Below are 16,194 nucleotides of genomic sequence, written 5' to 3' on the forward strand. Positions count from 1 at the left end.
ATGTTTCTGGTTTCTTGTCCGATTTGCCGACTCTGCCAACTCTGATTCAAAATGGTCGAGACATCCACCCTTTTCTCTGCGGCCTGCCCGGCCTGCCCGGCCTGCGACATCAATTGCCCTGCCTGCCCTGCCTACCAGCCCTGCCCTCCCGTCGTCCTCCCAACCCCCTTGGCGCCAGCCCCCCGGCCTCAGCCGACGACTTCGCACGGCTGTTAATGGAGGTGGCGGCAAAATCCGCTCATTGGGCGAAGATCCAAGGGCTTGTCAGCATTTTGGGCGTTGTGATCATTTAGGTAGGGGTGCTCACCTTCCTTGATGCCGAGCTACGGCGGTGGATCACCCGGACCATCCGCCGTTTGGGCCGGGACCCAGCCGAGACCCCGGATTCGGCCCCCCCGGCCCCTCACTAAACCCCTGGCCTGGTCGCCGACATCGCCGACATGGAGGGCAAGGGTATAAATTCTAACGCGTCTGAGACTGTTGTGGAGGCCTCTAACTTTGTCTCACAAGCAGTCGGACGAGCACGATAGACATTCGGACAACTCGACAAAGGGCGACCAGGGCAAGCAGCTCTGATGCCGGGACGCGCTAAAGCGGTCATCTGGGAGGGTCCGAAGGAAAATGGGTGTGATATCGGGGTATAACCCATGGACACTGATCTTCCATTCCGCCAACCCCCCCTCCCCTCCATTCCGCATATCAACCCCCTTGGACCTGACGGCTCAGAGGGCCTGTTTACAGGCGAACTAGATGGTCGCCATTGTCACACGGTCCAAGCTTACCCGGTTGTGTCCTCTCACTCCTGGGCGTAGTATGGCTGTTGTGCTACTGGTTAGTGGCCAATGATCCGGGCTTAGCGCCGGTGAGCCTACGTTCCGAAAACCCTGTTCTTTCTGACATCTGCGGTATCTCCGACGGAGCTCTGCCAACGAGGAGGAAAGCAAGTCAAGAGGCGGACAGCGAAGCTGCACTCTACCCCTCCGCGTGGGGCTGTCTGGGTTCATCAAGACATTCGAGATGAAGCCAAGTGGAGGTCCAAAGGAGGGGTTGGATTCGCGACACAGGAATCGGCGAAGAGCAGCACGTACCGACTGAATGACTGATAAGTCCGGCGAAATTAAAATGGATACAGTCGAGATTGAGCGCAATCCAACGGCAAAAGGGCGTCAGGCTCTGACAATCTCTAAGCCTCGCTGCTCGCGTTCACGACAGAGCAGACAATGCGAGGCTCTCAGTTTGGCCAAGACGCTGCTGCTACTCTCTAGACACCTCTCGGCTACGATAAGCGGCTCCAGGGTTTGCTCTTTGCTCTAGACTCAACCAGGACCAGTGGCAAAATGTCCTTGCTTCAGTTGGCAGACCTCGTGGGATACAATCTGCCGCCGGTCGTGGCTGGGATTCTAGGATTCATTAAGTTGCGTCCTGCGGCCGCATTGGCACTGGCGGGCCTGAGTCAAGAGGCAACGGCCGCATCGTCTGACCACGGATCAGATCTATGGTTTGTGCCTTGCCACAAGTGGCGTTTCATCCTCCGTATGGCAACGGAGGTAGACATGGAGGCGACTAGTGGGATGACCGCAATCGGGGACTTTCTCAAGCGCAGCGGCTTGGGCGACAAGGTTCATGTGTCGGATGTATTGTTCACGGGAACCCGGGTGGCTGAGGCAGTACTCGAGACGCACATCCAGACAAAGTTCACTCTCGGGCTCCAGGCGACGCTAATCTTATGGGGCTGGGCAACAGCGGCACGTCGTTTTTGCGCTGACTATCACGATAAAGACCAATATTGGCAACTTTGAGGTTACTCTGGCTCAAGTGCGGTCATATGGCTCCAAATCTGGTGCGACTCCTGGGCCTGGCAAAGAAAGTGCAGGGCCGGGCAGACTGCTTCGCTTCTCTGTCTAAGCTGAAAGCTCTGCCTACCATTCTCGTGGTCGGTACCGTTGCCCCGCCGTTCGATCAGGTTAGCGTCGTCTGGATGAACCGTGACATCTCGCCGGCCGAGGTGGAAGTGTTGAATGTGGACGTGACGCTTTTTGCCGCGGCGGCGCTCAATCTCGCGCTCTAGACCGAGCACTTTGGCCCTATGAATTTCTCGGCAATGCTGTCGCTGCGCGGGCCGCCGCGGGCCGCCGCTGGCCGGCGAGGCCAAGCTGCACCTCTGGCGGTGGAACATCGAGGTGCAGGCCCGCATGCCCGTAATCAAGGCGAATATCAGCGGCAACACGGGGGAGCCGAGAGCGAGCATCGTCTCAGACGGGCAGGGTGGGATATTGACGACAAGGCTGTTTGCACGGCCGATGTAGCTGACGCAGGAGTTTGGCGCGTCGGAGTTGGTGATCACTCTGAAAGGAAAAGGAGGTAATGAGGTCCCGCTCAATGCGCAGCCCGTGGTCAAGGGGGTGCCCCCCGCGCGAGGGAGGGAGTGTGAGTACGGCATTTTCTTGTTGCCCTTCTCTCATAACATATCTCCCAGCTCTCTTCTTCATCTCTCCATGCTCTCTTATTCATCCCTCTCAGCTCACTTTTTCAAGCCTCTCCCGGCTTCGTACTTGTGCCAGCTCATACCCCGTGCCGGCTCATACCCTGTGCCGGCCATACCCTGTGCCGGCTCATACCCTGTGCCGGCCATACCCCGTGCACTTAAACTAACTCATGTGTATCTGCAGCCGTCAGCAAGCCCGACCTGTCGGCCCCCATGATCCCCCTTACCATGGGGTATATCCTCACAGTGCGACAGAAGGAGGCGAGCCCGGAGAATCTCCCCACCATTAACCTCGACGAGTTCAATTCAGTTGACGTCGGAGAGGAGCCGGGGCATGATATCCCGCCGATTCTACCAGTAGCGAGGCTGAAAAACAACGGCCGGCTCCTATTAATGGTCGACATGGTGGTTAGAACGAAGGGGGATGTGGGGGAGAAGAGGAAGAAGAGACAGAGACAGAGAGATGCAGTGGCGGCCTGGGATCTCTTCAAGAGCATGTGCTCGGGCGGCGGGGTTGGGAGGGAGAGTAAGCCGCCTAGAATCTTTGAAGCGGCGAGGGCTTTGACTGCGAGGGCTTTGACTGCGAGGTAGTGTGCGTCGTGAGTTTTTGTTTCTGGCTGGGAGCAGAGGGGTTCTCTCGGGCTTTCTCAGGTTCAATGTGGAAATATGTTGTCCAAACTCTAGAACCAACGGGCTAACTCCTGGGTACCTTGCTTTCGAAAATCTTTTTGGACCCCTGATTTTATTTGTCCCTGCCACTCAACGCCTGGAAGATGGCATCAAGAACGCCCTTCTCGGGCCTCATGACCGTCTCGTGGGTCGTCCCCGGCATCGTCCGACTCGTGTAGTCAATGAAATCCGCTGCGTAGGTTTTCCAGCACTCGTCAAACCACTCCGACCCGCGGTTTCCCGACGTCTTTTCCTGCTCGGCGAAATACACATCGACCGCCAGCCTCGCACTCTCTTTGTCTATAGCACCCTCCCTCTCTCTGAGCAGCCGCAGAAACCCGTCATAGTCGTCCCAGCCGCCCCAGATATTCCCACCACCACTATCGTCACCTTTCGCCCCCGGACCCCCGCGCAGGCAGAACAGCGCCTCCTGGCTGACGCCCGCGACGTTTTCCTCAAGCGCATACTGCAAGATCTTCTCGTCGATGGCTCTTGTTAGGGGATCCGTCTTTTTGTCCGCTAGCTCGACGCCCGGCCGCGCCGTGCTCGGCCCCAGCATCGCCGACGCGCCCGCCCGCGTTATTGCTTTTGTGGCGTCGTACCACCGCCGCACGGCCCAGTCTGGGAGCGCGGCGGCGACTGACGCTTGGAACGCCCCGCTGTCAGACGGGTGCACCCACGGCGCGGCGAGCGCGATGTAGGGGTGCTGTGGGTGGAGGAGGTGACGCAGGTGCAGGGCGGTGTGGAGCGCGTAGATGGTGCCGGAGCTGTGGCCGAGGATGGCGATGTGTGGGAGGTGGAGGTGGGAAGCGAGGGCGGTGATGATTTCTGTTTTTGTTTGTCAGTATCAGCTGTCTTGTCGGTCGAACTGACTAAGCCACTCTCGCGAATGTTATCTGGTAGCCAGCCCCCTCAACTATGGATCCCCCTTTACCATCGTACGGGGAGAGATAACAGATACACGGAGAAACCACTCACCAAGCCAGACACCCATCTTCCCCTCGACGCCCACGCCATCTGTCCCGCCAATCCCCGGCTTGTCCGGCACGAGCAGCCGCACGCCCCGCGCCCGCGCCAGCTCGTCCGCCAGCGCCAGCGTGTACCGCGAACCGAACAGCCCGCCGACCGACACGAGGGCGGTCCCGTTCGGGTCGCCAATGTCGGCGAATGCTACGCTCAGCGGTGTGCTGCGGTCGCGGCAGTGAGAGGGGGGGATGGTGAGTGTCTGGTGGAAGCGTGCGTCGGCGAGGATGCGTGTGGCTCTGTGGTTGGGTTTGTTAGCTGTGCTCCTTTGGTTAATGGAGAGGCCGAGGCTGGGTTGGGTTTACCTACTCCTCCTCTTCTGGGGACATGGGTGGCGGTTGTGATTTGATGATGTTCATTTTTTTCGGGAAACTGGAATAGTGGAATTTGAATTTCTCGTGCGTGTCCAGTGTTTTGATATTCAGACAGGGAATTGTCGTCTTTTCTCAAATTGGGAGTAATTATTATGTGCTGGAAAAGTACCCTTTTTGAGGGGTAAAAAAATTGCGTTGTCGTTGATCTTGGCGCGCAACGTTTGAAAGCCAAAAAGCTTGAAAGTGGCTTGTCGGGGAAGGTTGAGAAGAGTTGCACCTTGGGTTTGATTATTTTGGCATGACGTCATCTGTCCAACCTTGGGTTTGTCGCAGGAATATTTGCGGTGGGTCTGGCTTTGAACCCCTTTTTCTTCAATTTTACTACAAGCATTTGCTGATGCATTATTTTGACAACAAAATTTGCATCGTCAGTTCTTGGTTTCCGACCAATCTATTGGCACGCAATAGTTGGATCTAGGGGAGAGGTATAAACGTATGTTTAACTCGTTCGAAGTTCAGCAAGTTTCCGGTTTTTTTGCTTGCTGAAAGCCTGAATTTATGCAAGGTTGCTTTGCTAGAAACGGAGCTCTGGATCCACATCCTCCCGCTTTATAGAGCACATGAATGGAACCAATGCTCCTTTATTTACAATAGCCCTTGCATTGAATCGGGGTCCCGAGGTCTCATAAGTATCAAGTGAAGGATAGGGAGTTTTGGATGCCGGATGGCCAGATCGAGGAAACGCGTGACAATCTGCCACTTAGGACAATGACATTAAAGTACAAGGGATGTCTAATCACAAGAGTGGTAACGTTTAAAAAGATTCAGATCTCGGGGCTGTGAGTGGACAGCCACTCGTGCCAGGGTTAGTGAGAGCGAATGAAGCCACCAAAGGCTAGGTGGGGATATCCTATTGATATCTTGCGAATCACCGAACAAAGCATTGAAGAATGCTCTGTTAAGGTACATGATCATTCCCGGATCCGTCTACATGCTAGTCTAGTTTTTGAATGGGAAATGGAACGAAATAAAAGTCAATGTCGGTCCTTCCGGGCTCTTGGGAAATGCAATCGCTGTGAAACTCCCCCTAATGCCAAGCATACCCCCGTAGAGCGCCCCGACGAGCACTACCCTCAAATCTCATCGAATCTCATCGAATCTCATCGAACCTCACCTGGGGAAACTCGCAAAAACCTTCTCCCGCACCATTTGCAGCGCCGCTCTGGCCTCCTCGACTGCCGCCTCCCGCACCTTGACCTCGACGTCAACTTCCCTCCGCCGCTCTGCCGCCGCAGCAATCTTGTCGTCGACCACCTCGACAGCGCGCTGCACCTCGCCCTGTGACCGGCGAATATCGTCCATGCCCGCATCGTCGGTCCCCCAGCTGCGAAACGGCCCGCCGCCGCCGCTGCCCTGCCCAATGACCACCTCAGGCAAGTCGCCGACGAGCGGACTCAGCTCCCTCACATCGATCAGCTTCATGCGCGCCCTGACGACAGCCATCCTCGCGCGGCCCAGCGCGTCGTGCTCGAGCATGTCGGCCACGACACCATTGTTAAACGGATGCCGACGCGAATAGTGCAGCGCCTCGTCGATCGCCTTCACCGCGGCGCCGCTCACGAGCTGCTGCACCTCGCCGAGCATCGCCGCGGCCTTCTCCTCGGCCGCCGCGCGCTCGACCGCCGCGCGATGCGCCTCCTGCGCGGCAATATGCTTCTTCCTCGCCGCCACCTCGCCCGGAAACAGCGCCCATGTGCCGTCGTTGAACACCGTCCCGTACAGCGCCTCGAGATCCTGCTCCGCCTGCGCCCGCCGCGCCACCTCACGCTGCAGCTCGCCGAGCGGCTTGTGCGCCGCGTGCAGCTGCGCCCTTAGCGCGGCGTTGGCATCCGTCTCGCGCTGCGCGAGCTGCAGCGCCGCCACGTACTCGGCCTCCTCGGCGCGCGCCTGCGCGTCGAACTTGGCCTTGCGGCCGGTCGCGCTGTATGCGAAGCGCTTGACGCGCGAGTCGCGCAGCCGCGCGTGGTCGAGCTGTTCTTTTTGCGCTGCGAGGTCGAGGTCTTTGACGCGCGCGTCGGATGCTGTGATGGCGGCTTGCAGCGAGGCGAGTTCGGACTGGTTTTGGGCGAGTAAGGTCGCGGCGCTGGAGGTTTCGGCGAGGATCCGCTGCAGGTCTTTGCTCTTGGCCGCGGCTTCCTGGACGCCCGGTCTCGCTGCGACTTCGGGTTGTGTTAGCTAGCTTGCGCTTGTGCCTCTCACCTCACTGGAAGGCTTGAGGGGGGCCGCACAGAGCTTTGCTGCCATCTTGCTGGAAGGGCTGAGATTGATTACGTGTTTGTTCTTTTCACGGAGTGAGGTGACGGACGTGGCGGGGTGTGACAGGTGATTGTTTGGTTGAGTCTTTGGAATGCTGATGCCAGAGCGAGCTTCAAGGCATCATGGTCTGGATTTCGTTTGACCAAGCCACCAAAGGCCAGGTGGGCATATCCTATTGATATTTACGTTTGGTGCAGCAAGAGCAGCAAGCCGACACCAGTGCCAAGAAAAGAGGCGTTTTGGGGCTTTCAGCCCGCGGAGATGCAGGCACCAGCACAGCCCGACAGAGGACTTGGCAATTGTCATCTCAGCTCGGGTTTCCAGTCCATTTCGGGCCGCGGCTTGCCCTGTTGCGGCAATGTTTCTGGTGACGCTTGGATTGCCGCTCGCCCTGCTGGCTTTATACAGTTCTGGAATCCTTTCTTTCCGGTGACCTCACGGCGAGAACTCCGCCGAGTGACAGTAATAATGACGGGGTACTGGTTAATTCATCGAGATTACGGCAACCAACGACCTTCATGCCCTAAACCGAACTAGGCAATCCCAACAACTCCCCTCTTTCGCCAATCGGCCAGATCCCTCACGGTCTTTCTCCTGTTTCCATGACCTTTGAGGAACGAAGGAAGGGACAAAAAGTCGCAACGAAGGACAGACCTGCGCGAAAGAGGCAACCAAAAATACCCTGAGCGTGAGCAGAGCCTTGCGCGACATAACTACGAGGGGGGACTGGGAGCGGCCCCTTTTCTGAGGGATGCCGGACTTTCGCTTCAATGGATTTCTTGCTCCTCGCTTGAGTCTTTCCACTTCTTCTCGTCACACCTGCCTGTCCGCACCATGAGATGCAGTTGAGACATGCCCGGCATTTCAAGCTACTAGACATGAACAGAAGCACGGGGTGTCTTTCCCCGCGCTCGTCGATTCACTCGTGGCTGTTTCCGCCCTCACACGACACAACCTTTGGTGGGCTACCACGTCACACAGCCCAGCTTCACAGCCCAGCTTCACAACCCACTTCACAACCCAACTTCACAACCCAACTTGACTACGCTGTTTGCACCGCTTAATTATCGGGCGACGCGACATCGCTGCAAATATGTCGAGCAGTAGACTGGAGGATACCAGACGAAATCTCCGGTCGTCATGCAACCAAGAAGGTCATCGAAAGATGGTGGCACCACCTCCGCAGCTGACTGTGCGCTACATCACGCAGTGGCAATTTATGGCGTCGAGCTGAGCTTCGACACTTGAAAGGAAGCCCAACTGGAACAAAATCTGACCATCGTCCCCAACGGCTGCCAGATTAGGCCATACACTTCAATTGACACCACTTTTGCCGGATCCGACGGCCGAAACAAGCTAAGTTACAGTGGGCTTTGAAGAAGAAGGAAAAGAAGGAAAAACAAAGCGAAAAAAAAAGAAGGGAAAAAAAAGGGAAAAAAAAAAAAAGAAAAAAGATCAGTTGATAATCACACCATATACGCATGAAGATGCTGAGTACCACGTATAAAGGAATGCAGCGGATCCTACTAGTAATAGTTCAACATGCCTTCCCGCTCGCCTGGTATTGTACACCTTTGCCATTTTCACCCCGGAAACGGTCGTCACGTCCGTACTGTCTCAACCGATCTTCATACCTATTTCCGCGATGGAGTCGCCATGGCATTCGGCCCGCGAGGGAGGGAGTCGTGGGAGTATGCCACCGATTGCTCAAATTCTCAGCAAGAAGGAGTCGGATCCGAACATTGACCCTGAGCCATGTGAATTGCCTTGGTGCAAAGCGTGCTCGGAATTGTTTAGCAAAGGTGGGGGCTTTCGAGTTTGGGCTCTGATGTGAGTTTCCAGGAAGCTGATGGGTAGCTTTGCCGCAGTGCCCTTCATCCGGGGACCAGAGGAAAAGCTGCACCGATCATCTCTAGAGACTTGCGACAAGTGCAGATCGGCCTTTGAAATGGGCAACTACGAGTGCCTAGCTTTCGGCCTCGCCAACTATCACATGGCGTTGAAGTACGGCCTGGACCTAGGGAATTCGGAGCCTCCCAACATCCGCTGCGCATTATGCTCGTTCCTGGTGATCCTGCGCTGCTCGCGAGGGCTGCGTTCAGTCCCGGACTGGCCCCCGGCCGGCCTCACGGTAGACGATTTCCTGAGCATGGAACTGCCCGCGCCTTCTCAGATGTGGAACATTATCCTCTACTCGTCGGAGCCTTGCCATGACAAATTCGACCACTCCAACTTGCCAGGCCGCCTTGTCCCCAGAGATCAAATTGATATGAGCATGGTTCGAGGGTGGCTGCACAAATGCGAGGCCGAACACGGCGCTGCATGTAATGCGGCATACCTGGGCCGAGACTTGCTGGCGAGTGGACAGCTAATTCTCGTCGACGTGGTCGACAACTGCCTGACACGCTCGACCCCGGGGACGAGGTACCTCACACTCAGCTACGTGTGGGGCCAAGTTGCACAGCTCAGACTGCTCACCTCTAATACATCGAGGCTGTTTACTCCTGGTGGACTCTCCCGGGAACCAATCTCTACCCCCAAGACGATCCGCGACGCGCTCCAAGTTGTCCGGCAAATCGGCGAGCGATACATCTGGATCGACGCGCTCTGCATTGTTCAGGACAGCGCCGAGGACGTGCAAAGGCAGCTGCCGCGCATGGGTTCCATCTACGGCGAGTCACTGGCAACCCTCATCGCAGTGGACGGGACAAACGCGGACGAAGACCTGCCGGGCGTCCGCCCCTCCACCAGAAAACCCATGCTCTATCACCGGTGGACGGATCTTGGAATAGATATCGCACACAGGCCGACGTTCCGGCAGACAATCGAGCGCTCGCGCTACAACACGCGCGGGTGGACGTTCCAAGAGCGTCTGCTCGCCAAGCGCTGCATCTTCTTCTCGGCGGGCGAGGTTTCCTTCCAGTGCTGCGAGCAACTCTGGTTCGAAAGCATCTGGGAAGACGCCGATAGTCACTCGAGCACCACCCTGCCCGACCTGGTCAACGTGATGACGCACTGGAGTCTATTGCCAGCGACGGATGTCGACGCCCAGACGCTGTTCAACAACTATTACATCGACCTCGTCCAGGGGTTCACGGAAAAGACGCTCGGCAATCCCGAAGACGTCCTGAACGCGTTTGCAGGCATCGTAGAACATGTCACCAAGACGACCAAGACGACCTTCCTCTGCGGGCTGTGCTCGCCCTTGACCGAGAGCCTGCTGTGGTATCACCCCACGAGGGCGCCGTCTCGCCGCGAGGCGGGAGTGCCAGGCCAGTTCCCCTCGTGGTCGTGGGCGGGATGGAAGGGGCCGGTCCGGTACGACAGCTTCTCCCACCACCCCATGTACCGACGCATGCTCCTCCGCAAGCCCGACAGCCGCCGCTGCTACACCATCGACGCGTACCAGCTGATCGCCGACTCGTACCAGGGCCCGGGCCGGCCCGGAGAGGGGGACCTCCCCGACATGGACCGCGACTTGGAGGAGACGACGCAGGTGATGCTTGCGATGCTGGCAAGCGAGACGCGCGCGAACGTCCTGTACTTCTGTGCTGTCGCGTCGTCGGCCTGCTCCTTCACCTACAGAGACGAGGAGATCGAGTCCAAGGAAAGGGACGGGGCTACAGAGGAGCGAGTAGTGGTAATATCCGACACAGGCAACGAGTGTGGATATCTGTACGGGTTGAGTTGTCGGCTGCTACAAGGCGCAGGGACGAAAGGGCCGTGGCTGCTGGTCCTCCTCGCAGCGCAAAGGCACAAGTGCGCCGTGTGCAATCCCGAGGCAGATGATGGGGATAATTATTCGTGGTGCCGGAGGAAGGTCTTGTTGGTACGACGCGACGATAATGAATACTGTACCAGATGGGGCGTCGGCTGGGTGCACTACACGGAGTGGGATGCAGCTCGACTCTTCAATCTCCTTGTTCGACTGGTGTAGATGACCTGTTGATGTATATTACCAGGTGCCTACCTACATGTGAGGCGCGATCTAGGCCAGCACGTTCACTCCGCCGACCTGGTCCTTGAGAGCTTCGACGGCAGCATCGCAGTTGGCGTGGTTCATGTCCCAGCCGCACCCGCACCACGTCGTCATGACGTCGTACTAGGCTTAAAGTTCCCAATCCTTGCACTCGAACTGCAACGGTGTCGGATAGTGGAGACGAATGAGATAATTTCGGAGGATCAATAACTGTAACTTAACGAAACTAAGTATCCCGCGTGACTAATTATGTCCCTGCTCCACTCGTGTGGCTGGTTGGTGATATTCCGATCGTATTGGTTGGTTGTGATAGAAATAATCGGTATTCTTGATGAGGATACGCGTTTCAACCTCTGCCATTAGATTCGAGGTCGCTTGCAGTCAAGTTACACTTGGTCGCGTTATTTCGAGACGAAGCCGAGCCTTCCGGACGCATTGTCTTGGACGCCCACATCCATTGGCGTGATTCGTCTCGGTCCAGAACCTCGCTTGACATATATTCACGCAACTGAAGAGATCCTACACATTATGGTCATGATGCCTGGGGCCTTTGATTTCGTCGAGACACAGTTCTCGAATGCGAAGCGGTGACCCCAAAATTCGACACCAGTGGATTTCTTTTCCATCATTGGCGTCAAAGCGGTAGCAACAGCTCCTTCGGCATCACCCATGCCAAGAACAAAGGGCGAGCTGGGCTAAGTGTGTCCCCGACATGGAAACTGGATTACCCCGAGCCCAAGGCCAAACATAACCACGTCAACTGAGAGTTAGCTCTCACGAACACGCTTCCCACCGCAGCCTCGTGATGGACATCAATTACCTATCACAGGGGGAGTTCATCTGTCGCTATTACATATCCGGTTAGCCAAAGCGCTACTCGGCGCAAGTGACTGCCTGTTGGTGCCAAAGAGAGTTAGCCAACGGCAGGACCGAAGGCGTACAGCCTAGAACAATACAAGGTCCGCAACAGTACTGAGTAGTTGCCCCAAAAACTTCGGTTAGGTGGTGTCTCGCGGCCTTGTTCTCTTGATGCGATGCATTCCCTCTGCGTACGGAACCGTCTGGTGCGAGAAAGGATATGCCTATGCTGGTAAGGGCGTCATAATGCCCGCCGACGTAAGGTTCGTCGCTTGTACTGAGTAGCGACATGCTGCCGAGGAGTGATGCGGTGTTGCTCGAGCTTCTTCCGTGGGTAAGTGGGAGCTAAAATTGAACTTTTGTTAGAAACCGCTGCCGTGGTTGCGTAGGAAAAACTCTAACCGTAAACCCTATTAAAGGACGTCCGCAGAGAGGAAGGTTTCTTCGGCAACGCAACACCCGACTTGATGACCGAAGTTGAGAAGAAAAATCGAACCCTCCGGGAACGACTTGCTCGGGAACAACTTGGTGTGCGACGCTGAGACCGTCGGCTAGAGGGGGAGCCAGGCGCGAGGCCAGCAGCAGGGCAGGAAGCCGGAAAAAGGGGGTTAGAGGGTATGGGGCGGCCCAGCAGCGGCTCTGGATTGTCGTTGGCCACAAAAAGATTGCTTTTCTTAAAAACAAGGAGGCGACGGGCGTCTGACCAAGATGGAAAAGCGGATGAAGGGCAACTGAATAATTATTGAGGAGGACATGGCGTACGAATAAAACGGAGTGGCACCCTCTCCCCCCCTCGTTTAACAACCTGCTTACTTCCATTACGAAAGCTCAGGATTAGGAGCGGTCTTTCACATTCGGAATGAATGAGGCTTCGGATTTCACAACCACTTAAATCGCATAGGAGTATCTCACTGCGGAAAACGGCTTCGGCAAGCCAGTGTATTTGCTCTTCCGAATTTCCATAACCAATATTACCCTCATCAGGTCGGACGTGATCAACACTACCCTTATACTATTTGGGTCCTGCGACGTGTCATTCCAGAATGAGGTATATGGAGAAAAGGTTAAAGATTCAGATTGTATAGGCAAGACAGTCTATGAAGACTCGCACTTCTTCGGCCAAGTCGATACGTCAGCCATCCTTATCCAGTACGGCCTTGGAGATGGCCGATCCAACACCAGCTCCGAAGCGCTCGATCAATCGGCATGGGAACGGTTCTTGCACAACTCGGACTGCATGGAAATCCCCCCGAAGAGTAGCTAGCTTAATAATCAACCTCCAGACCACCCACCTACCGATTATCGTCTTGTTATACGACGTATCTTAACCTTGCCAATTTTAACGAAAGCCAGGTGCAGGCCGCAATAGAAGGGCAGTAGGGAAAGGGTATACGGAAAGTGCCCCCCAGAAATCCTCCAGGACCCTAGTATTAGGCTATCTCCCAAATACAGCCATTGGACGAGTATCAAGAGTCTCGATGTACGACCATTACACCCTTCGTCTCCCAACGACGTTTACCCTTCGTCTCCCAACGACGTTTGCTCTTCATCTCCCAACGACGTTTACCCTTCGCCTCCCAACGACGTTTACTACTAGTAAAGGTTGAACACGTGGCAACCTACACACCCAGCTCTGCTCACAGAGAGAGGGCATTGTAGTGGCCGTCGTGTGGGCGTATTGACCGTAGGGGTAGAGTTTTCGCTTCGTGGATCTCTGGACTGGGCAACTCGAGAAGGGCAAAGAACCGGCACACGGCCACAACGGTCAACGGAGCCGGTTGAATCTCCAAAACTCAGAATCTCACTCTTTTTGCTGTGATCAGAGGGCCAGACAGTCACAATCATGAAGATGAGGCCTGTGTTGGCTGCCGTGGCAGGCAGGAGAGGTCAACGCAATACCATTCTCGTCTATCCATCTCCCTCCTTGAACAAGTCCCAAAAACCGATGAGGCCGCGAGACCGAAGATAACCGCCGTGCCAAGCCAAAACTCTCACTTCCCTTTGCCCCAGCTCAAGGTATCTTACAAATATGCATTTCTCGTCGCCAGTATTACGACTAGTGATGGATGTCAGTATTCCCAAGCCGAAGGAGGACAAATTGTCTATAAAGATGTGAGCGGTGGCTATTGCGGATTCTCATGTCCCGGTTCTAGGCCCCTGCTTATACGGGGGCCATTTTTGGGCTTTTCGGTAAAAACTACTGCTGCGTGCTGAGTAGATACTAGCCGAAGCTGAGCCGGGGCTGATCTGGATTGATCAAGTGTGACAAATGATCACGTAACTATACGCATGGGTGGTCGTCGATTTTAGGGTGGTGAAACAAGCCGTGTAGGGCAAGGGAATCCCTTGCAAAGGACCCCATAGGCGCTTGTACTTCTTGTTATAGGATTCAAAACGGTTGTTTTGTGACGATATGCATGAGCCTAAATCTCCTGTTGTTAGTATAATGGTAAACCCATCACCGGGCCATCAGTTAGTATAATGGTAAGTCCATCACCGGACCATCATCTCTACTACAGCCACGAGTGTCTGTCAACAGCAGCGGCGCCCACCTTGTCACCCCATCCATGACCGACCACGCCCAGCCGATCAGCCAGCAGAAAGACGCCAGCTCCCTAGACCTCGAGCAAGAAATCTCATCAAGCAAATACTACAGCAGGGCGGAGCTTCATGTCTATACGCTTTGATGGCGTGGTGTTACTGTGTGCCGTGTTTGACCACAGTCAATAAGCTTCAGGGGCGGCTGGTAAGAAGGGGTGTAAGTTCCTTTGTATCTTTGCAAAGAAGGGGGACACGGAGAAAATAATCTCGTCTAATTAAAGAGCCTTTTGTATTTCAAGGTTGCCGAGCTACTTTTCACTTTAATAGCCTTTTGGTGAGATTATTATGAGATTTCCCTTTCGGCATTCAGCTTACCATTCACCCGTTGGAGGCAATCAAGATTCTCTTTTCCATTATCACCCTGCATTTTACATCACCCTGCATTTTACATCGCCCTGCATTTTACATCGCCCTGCATTTTACATCACCCTGCATTTTACTTTCATTTACACCTGACCGCTTTTGAGCCGCCCAGCACTTTCCAACTCCCCACCCGCACCTACTCATTAAACAGAGCGTAGTTGGGCCCGTTGCCAGCACCGACACCCACGACAGCGTGCGCGACAATGTTGCCCAGCAGGCCTGTGGCGGGGTCGCGGGCGATGACGACGACGCGGTTGTCGTCCTGCAGGGCCGAGGCGACGAGCGTGCCGGCCTTGTTGAGCGAGAAGCCGCGCGGGTTGACGCCGCCGGCCGGCGCCACCTGCGCCAGCTTGAGCGCGCCCGTCGCGCCGTCGATGGCGAACGACACCAGCGGGTCCGACGGCAGCGCCGTCGAGTTGCCCGCGTCGAAGTTGGGGATCGTCAGGCTGCTCTCGCCGCGCGACGACAGGATGACGAACTTCTGGTCGGGCTGTGCGGAAAAGATTAGACTGCTGAACGTGTCAGGGACGTAGGGGTGAAGATAAACCCACAGAGACGACCAGCTCGGCGGCCTTGGTGCCGGCGGGGACCGTGCCGCCCGGGCCGTGCGTGCTGAAGTCGAAGAGGCGGGTGAAGGCAGGGCCCGACTTGTTGTCGTACGACACGCTGTAGCCGGTGATGGTGTTGGACAGCTCATTGACATTGTAGAAATACGTGCTCTTGCCAGCCGTCGCAAAGGCGCCGTGTCTCGGGCCAGACCCGGGAACCGCCTTGACTGGCGTCAGCTCGGTGACGTTCTTGGCGCAATTGCTAATCTTGTAGATGCGGAGCAAGTCGGCACCGAGGTCTGTGGCCACGAGATATTTGCCTGTCGGGTCGAGAATGGCATCGTGGATGTGGGGGACGTCCTGGCGGTCGGGAACGGGGCCGGGCGAGGCGAGTTTGTACGTCTCTTGCTGCTGCAGAGCCAGTTTTGACGGATCGGCGACGGAGAAGGTGATGAAGGACGAAGTGTCGTAGTAGGCAACAGCCAGCCCCGTCTTGTTGGGCCCAAACAGGGTCGAGGCCACGGGGCTCTTGAGGACCGGCAGGACATCCAGCTTGGACAGGGCGCCGCCAGTCGTCTTGTACGACGTGATGGAGGCGGCGCCGCCCCAGCCCTCGTTCAGGCAGTAGAGGACCGACTTTGCGTAGTCGAGGGTCAGCCACGTCGGCTCAGACCCGCAGTCATACGACTTGGCCACGACGGCAAGCGACGACGCGTTCAGGCTCAGCGTGTAGAGCGCATGGTCGTTATACGAGGTGGCGAACAGGATCTCGGCCGAGGCCGGAGCTGCCAGCAAGAGCGACAGGAGCCCCTTGGGCGTCATGATTCCCACCATGTTGGATTTGAACTGTGCGCGCTTGGGAGTCGACGGGAGCTCGACTGGAGACGAAAGGCAAGGACGGGCAGCCGGGCACAGATGGGCCAAACACCACGACACGACAGCTGGGGCCTGTACCTATGTGTATTAATGCTGATGTATAGCTTGGCTTTTCCCGCCAAGACGGCCAGAGTCGCAATTTCAATTTCGGTACCCGTAAAG

General features: G+C 56.2%; 6 protein-coding genes across 6 annotated transcripts; 3 read left to right on the forward strand and 3 right to left on the reverse strand.

Annotated features, from left to right (window-relative positions):
* Positions 1 to 1,337: 1,337 nt before the first annotated feature.
* B0T26DRAFT_753711 (uncharacterized protein) lies at positions 1,338 to 2,068 on the forward strand (the record flags this gene model as incomplete). Its single annotated transcript, XM_060445735.1, has 2 exons — positions 1,338 to 1,693; positions 1,780 to 2,068. 2 exons carry the CDS (start codon positions 1,338 to 1,340, stop codon positions 2,066 to 2,068), a joined length of 645 nt encoding a protein of 214 aa, XP_060294940.1.
* A 984-nt stretch (positions 2,069 to 3,052) lies between these two features.
* B0T26DRAFT_804357 (uncharacterized protein) lies at positions 3,053 to 4,715 on the reverse strand. Its single transcript, XM_060447125.1, has 3 exons — positions 4,487 to 4,715; positions 4,133 to 4,416; positions 3,053 to 3,982 (listed from the first exon to the last, which is right to left on the reverse strand). Exons 1-3 carry the CDS (start codon positions 4,534 to 4,536, stop codon positions 3,228 to 3,230), a joined length of 1,089 nt encoding a protein of 362 aa, XP_060294941.1. The 5' UTR covers positions 4,537 to 4,715; the 3' UTR covers positions 3,053 to 3,227.
* A 946-nt stretch (positions 4,716 to 5,661) lies between these two features.
* On the reverse strand, positions 5,662 to 6,795 carry B0T26DRAFT_753713 (uncharacterized protein; the record flags this gene model as incomplete). Its single annotated transcript, XM_060445736.1, has 2 exons — positions 5,662 to 6,710; positions 6,780 to 6,795. The coding sequence occupies 2 exons, from the start codon at positions 6,793 to 6,795 to the stop codon at positions 5,662 to 5,664; spliced, it is 1,065 nt and encodes a 354-aa protein (XP_060294942.1).
* A 2,251-nt stretch (positions 6,796 to 9,046) lies between these two features.
* B0T26DRAFT_621467 (heterokaryon incompatibility protein-domain-containing protein) lies at positions 9,047 to 9,667 on the forward strand (the record flags this gene model as incomplete). Its single annotated transcript, XM_060436078.1, has 1 exon — positions 9,047 to 9,667. A coding segment is annotated over one exon (621 nt), but the record flags the coding sequence as incomplete, so codon positions are not given.
* Positions 9,668 to 9,712: 45 nt separating this feature from the next.
* B0T26DRAFT_717953 (uncharacterized protein) lies at positions 9,713 to 11,046 on the forward strand. The gene has a single exon (XM_060442352.1). It carries the CDS (start codon positions 9,815 to 9,817, stop codon positions 10,742 to 10,744), a length of 930 nt encoding a protein of 309 aa, XP_060294944.1. The 5' UTR covers positions 9,713 to 9,814; the 3' UTR covers positions 10,745 to 11,046.
* A 3,698-nt stretch (positions 11,047 to 14,744) lies between these two features.
* On the reverse strand, positions 14,745 to 15,990 carry B0T26DRAFT_753715 (Lactonase, 7-bladed beta-propeller-domain-containing protein; the record flags this gene model as incomplete). Its single annotated transcript, XM_060445737.1, has 2 exons — positions 14,745 to 15,098; positions 15,160 to 15,990. 2 exons carry the CDS (start codon positions 15,988 to 15,990, stop codon positions 14,745 to 14,747), a joined length of 1,185 nt encoding a protein of 394 aa, XP_060294945.1.
* Between the last annotated feature and the right edge of the window lie 204 nt (positions 15,991 to 16,194).

This window comes from Lasiosphaeria miniovina (genome assembly GCF_030549165.1).
Source record: "Lasiosphaeria miniovina strain SMH2392-1A chromosome Unknown B0T26scaffold_5, whole genome shotgun sequence".
NCBI classification, from domain to species: Eukaryota; Fungi; Ascomycota; class Sordariomycetes; order Sordariales; family Lasiosphaeriaceae; genus Lasiosphaeria; species Lasiosphaeria miniovina.